General features: G+C 44.1%; 1 protein-coding gene across 1 annotated transcript; it reads left to right on the top strand.

Annotated features, from left to right (window-relative positions):
• The first annotated feature begins 632 nt into the window (after window positions 1-632).
• On the top strand, window positions 633-4,968 carry LOC138881623 (uncharacterized). The gene is made up of 8 exons (XM_070161864.1): window positions 633-672; window positions 801-931; window positions 1,250-1,335; window positions 2,086-2,847; window positions 2,965-3,253; window positions 3,770-4,138; window positions 4,247-4,558; window positions 4,663-4,968. Exons 1-8 carry the CDS (start codon window positions 633-635, stop codon window positions 4,966-4,968), a joined length of 2,295 nt encoding a protein of 764 aa, XP_070017965.1.
• The last annotated feature ends 211 nt before the right edge of the window (window positions 4,969-5,179 follow it).

The raw sequence follows: 5,179 nt of genomic DNA on the forward strand, positions 1-5,179 counted from the left end.
AATATTCTTCTACAAATGTGGTTGATCGAGCATCTCCGCCATCACCCCAAATTCATGAGTTATGGTTCGAGCACGGATAACTTCATCAAGAGTTATGAGGAAAGGGTGAAAGAATACAACGTGCCAGAAGGGTTTGAAGCTTGGGTCTCCCACTTGAAAGCTCTCAAAGTAAGTCAGGTAGAGTGGACTATAGGATAGTTCCCGATGACAGAAGCCATATGCATGACAGCTACCAAGGGTTACCTAAGGTTGATAGGTGTGAGGAGTATCCAGCCATATGCACCGCAGAGGGTCTTAAGGCAGTTAGGAAGATATCAGGTGGTGCCCGAAGATGAAGATCTAACCACCCAGGTCATTGAGCTATATCTAGAAGTTGCATTGCCCGAAACTTTGGTTTAGCAGGTACCAGATGTTGCAAAGGGGGAAGTAGATCCAAATTATGCCGCATGGTTTGAGAAAAGGTCTTGTGTAAACAACGAACCAGAGCCTGAGCCCGAGCCCGAGCCCGGGAGGCCTGCCAAGAGACCTCATGTTCAAGCTTTTGATGATAAAATCCAAGAAAGGTTGGCGTGGGGGGAAAGGAGAAAAAATATCAAGCCGCGATTCACACCTAGGAAGAGAAGCTGAGAAATATGGAATTCAATAATGATCTCCAAGCACAAGAGGCTGAAGGTGAAAGAAGAAGGTTGGCCCAAGAGAATGAAGCTCTCTGAGCCCAAGTTCGAAAAATAAGAATAGCAGTTGAGAACCCGGGCAGAAGCAGAAAAGATGAAATGCTCATCTATAGCCTTACGCAAAAGTACGTGACTATGAGGATGATTTACAAAAGACTGAAGTTGAGCTAGCAAATGCCCGAGCCAAGTTAGCTAAGAATGCGGAGGGATGGGCCAGTTTCGTTCGGCAACTAAAGGAGAAGTATGACAAAGGAATGGTGAGTATAAAGAAAAAGGTCAATGTCCTTGAGAATGAAATAGCCAAGCAGGCGAGAGACTTCAAAGCAGAAAGGGAGCACTGTTATGCCCTGATGTCATAGCTAGAGAAAAACCTTCAGCAACTTCAAGAGCAAAATCATACAGCCGAACAAGTTTTGGATGCCAGATCTCAGCAAATCGGACAGTTGCTATAGGAGAAGGGTATTATCAGGGAAAGGATTAGGAGAATTGCGGACTACATTGTGATGAAGTTCAACGAGTGTGAAGACATGACCAGGTCCATGTTCTTCGCTTCAGTTATGATATTTTTCCGACAGATCATGGATGACTTGTTTCGCCTCCAAGAAGATATGGTGCAAAGGCCTGCAACAAGGCCAACTGGAGCAGTAGTTGAGGCACTCATGTATTCTTGATTTTGTTTGTTCGAGTCTGCATTTTCTTAGTGCATTTTCGAGTTTGTATTGTTATCTTCGTCTAAGTTTGTTAGTTCATTTTCGAGTCTGTATTTCCAGTTTTCTTTTGAAGTTTGTTGGTCCACTCATCGAGTCTGTCAATCTTTATGTTTAACTTTGTAGGGGAAGTTGTTGTGATCAAGATGTTTTATTTTATTTTATGAAAATTTGAAAACCCCAAAAAATATTTTTTATTTTATTTTATTTCGCGCATGTCCCAGCACTATGCTTGGTCTAATTCATGCGGTGTCATGATACGTAAGCAATCCCCATAGGATTCGATCATAACCGTGAATTGAAAAAAAAAAACAAGAAAACTGTGGGAAAGAAATAATGGCAAAACAAGAGAGGAAAAATGAGAGAATAAAAGGATAAAAACAAGAATCGAGCAAAGAAAAGCAGGAATGAAAAAAAGAAAGGAAGAAATTGCAAAATGGAAATTAGTGAAAAACGGGATGGCGCAAGAAGCCATTCAAATGCATAACAGAAATGGTTAACTGCTTAGGTGCATTGCATCCCCAATGTGCGGTTGCCTATCTACTAAGCTCTTAATCGCTAACAAGTTTGTTTGTTGTCATCAAGTACAGGTAGGTGGTTAGTTTGTTTGGCATTCTAGAAACTCACCCGTACAACACCAGGTCCAAAGACAAGTTGATAATGGCTGGCCAAGAACTGGATGCAAGTGTTATTGATCCGTCAAGGGAGAGGGAAGAGTCTGATGTTAATCTGAAAGAGGAGTTACATAAGTTGATACACCAAATGGCAGAGATGTACCGGGCATGGATGAAAGGGCATCCACCACCATCATACCCCGCCAACCCGGATTTCGTCCCACCATTAGCTCAATCCCAAGAACCTCCCGCTGTTGATTCATTTCCAGGTTTTCCCCATTACCATCACTACCAAGGCACCACTTCCCAAACCACACGAGCACCACCAGCTAAACCAATCCCATACCCACCTCCACTAACTACCCCTATTTTCGTGGCACCCCCACCCGCTACACTTCATCGATCCTCTAGTGAGTCATTATTCCAGACCCAAGACAATCGATACTATCGCCCGGAGCCTACTTTCAAGGCCCCAGATCATTACTCCTACACTCCTCGTTTCGACCTCCTAGTTGAGACTAAGAACCCACCTAAAACCCCAGAGCAAGAGGAGATGTTCAGGAAGGTAAGAAGCCTGGAACAATCATTCAGAAACATGCAGGGGTTGGGAGGCCAAGTGAGCGTAGCCTACAAAGATTTGTGCCTATTTCCCGATGTTCAGTTTCCTGTGGGATTCAAGATGCCGAAGTTTGATATGTATGACGGGCACGAAGACTCGGTGGCCCATTTGAGGGGATTCTGCAGTAAAATGAGAGGAGCCGGTAGGAAGGATGAGCTGTTGATGGCATACTTTAACCAGAGTCTGAGCGGCGCGGTATTTGAGTGGTACACTCATCAGGATCACAGCAGATGGTATACCTGGGATGATTTGGACCAAGCATTCGCTCGTCATTTCCAATACAATATCGAGATTGTTCCAGATCGTTTGTCTTTGACTAAGATTGAGAAAAAGCCTAGTGAAAGTTTCAGGGAATATGGTTTTCGCTGGAGAGAACAAGTGGCAAGAGTCAACCCTCCGATGGAGGAGAGCGAAATGGTGGAGTACTTTCTGCAGGCTCTGGAGCCTACTTACTTTATCCATCTAATATCGGCCATAGGCAAATCTTTCAATGAGGTAGTGAAGATGGGTGGCATGGTGGAAGAAGGGATTAAATCAAGCAAAATCATGAGCTACTCGGCCATCAAAACAACTACCCAAGCCATTCAGAAGGGTACTGGAGGAGTGATCGGAAAGAAGAAAAAAGAAGATATGGAAACAGTTGATTCAGGATCATGGTTTGGATCCAGGGGCCCGTCGCACCATTATACTCAGCCTCGACCCTATCACCGAACCTACACCCAAACCTCATATAATCCACCATAACACTACTTCCCATCACTGAACCCTCAAATTTCTGTCCACCACGCCTAGACATATATTCAACCTCCTGCCTACTCACAATGGCATGCCCCGGCCCTACAAAACACCTACCCAGCTCCACAAAATGCTTACCCACCCTTACGAGCCTACTAAAACCCTACCGGCCCAGGTTTCCGACCCAATCCATCATTCAAAAATGAGAGGTTGCAGTGGAAGAAAACTTTTACCCCGTTGGGGGAGTCTTATACCAGTTTATTCCAAAGATTGAGGCAGTTGGATATGCTGAGTCCAATTGAGTCAAAATTGCCAAACCCTCCTCCAAAGAATCTTGATTACTCCTTGAGCTGTGCATATTGTTCTGGTACTCCGAGGCATGATACATAGAAGTGCTAGCACTTGAAAAATGCCATCCAGGAGCTCATCGACACAAACCGGATTGAAGTCCAAACTCCAGAGGCACCCAAAATCAATCAGAACCCATGGCCAACCCATGAGGAAACAAACATGATCGATATAGTACACAAGGGGGGAGCTCAAGAAGCCTTCACAATCCGTTATGATGATTCGGCTAGCGAGGTTAAGCTAGTCAAAAAGCCAATGGTAGAAGGATCGGTGAACAAGTTGAGCATGACAAACGGTAAGCCATCTGTGGTAGTTGATAAAAGATCCCCAAGTAATGTTGTAGCGAAGCAAGAAAAGTCAAAAGTGGTCATGCCAGGGTTGGCAAATAAACCTGTCATAATTGTAGAGGGTGCCCGTATGGACCCTGTCGTCATCAAGCCTGTAATCTAGTTGCCGGTAGTCAACACCAAGGCTATCCTATGGAACTATGAACAGGTGATAGTGACATATAAGGGAAAGAAAGTGAAAGAAGATGTCAATGAGGCCTAGGGATTAACTCGTTCAGGGAGATGCTTTGCCCCGGAAGAGTTAAGGAAAGCTAAAACATCTAGAGATAACCCAGTTCTAATAAAGAAAGCAATCACTAAAGAAGAAGCGGAGGAGTTTTTTAGAAAATTGAAGGTACAAGATTACTCCATCGTGGAGCAGTTAAGAAAGATGCCCGCTCATATTTCCTTGCTGTCATTGTTGATCCATTCAGATGAGCATCGTCGGGCCTTGATGAAAATTCTTAACGAAGCTCATGTCCCCAATAAAATTTCAGTGAACCATCTGGAAAAGATTGCCAACAAAATATTTGAGGTGAACAGGTTCACCTTCTTTGATGACGAGTTGCCTGTGGAAGGTACTGAACATAACAAAGCTCTCTATCTTACAGTAAAATGTGAAGATTCTGTGGTCACCAGGGGTTAGTTGACAATGGTTCCAGTGCAAACATCTGCCCTTTTTCAACTCTGAACAAGTTAAAAGTTGATGATGAGAGGATTCACAAGAACAGCATATGCGTCCGAGGTTTTGATGGTGGAGGAAAAGACTCGATTGGTGATATAGTGCTTGAATTGACAATAGGACTGGTGGAATTCACTATGGAGTTCCAGGTACTGGACATAGCCGTCTCTTACAATTTGCTGTTAGGTCGGCCTTGGATACATGCTGCCAAAGCTGTCACGTCTACTTTGCGACAGATGGTCAAGTTCGAATGGGATAGATAGGAGATCGTCATGCATGGTGAGGAGAATTTGTGTGCTCACAATGATGCCTTTGTCCCGTTCATTGAGGCTGAAGATGACAAAGGGCCTTAGGTCTATCAAGTTCTTGAAACAGTGTCGGTCGAGAAGGTTCCAGAAGGGAAATGAATGCCAACTCCAAAGATAGCCTCTGCATCTTTCATGGTAGCCTCTAAAATGCTGGAAAATGGCTTTG

The sequence above is a fragment of the Nicotiana sylvestris genome, chromosome 11, assembly GCF_000393655.2.
Source record: "Nicotiana sylvestris chromosome 11, ASM39365v2, whole genome shotgun sequence".
NCBI classification, from domain to species: domain Eukaryota; kingdom Viridiplantae; phylum Streptophyta; class Magnoliopsida; order Solanales; family Solanaceae; genus Nicotiana; species Nicotiana sylvestris.

Excerpts from the sequence above, each read along its gene's own strand:
- LOC138881623 (XM_070161864.1), top strand. The coding sequence starts at position 633 with ATGGAATTCAATAATGATCTCCAAGCACAAGAGGCTGAAG. Across the intron at positions 1,336-2,085 it reads GCAGTAGTTGAGGCACTCAT|GGAGAGGGAAGAGTCTGATG; the intron begins GTATTCTTGATT and ends TGATCCGTCAAG. Across the intron at positions 3,254-3,769 it reads AAAAAGAAGATATGGAAACA|GAGCTCATCGACACAAACCG; the intron begins GTTGATTCAGGA and ends AATGCCATCCAG.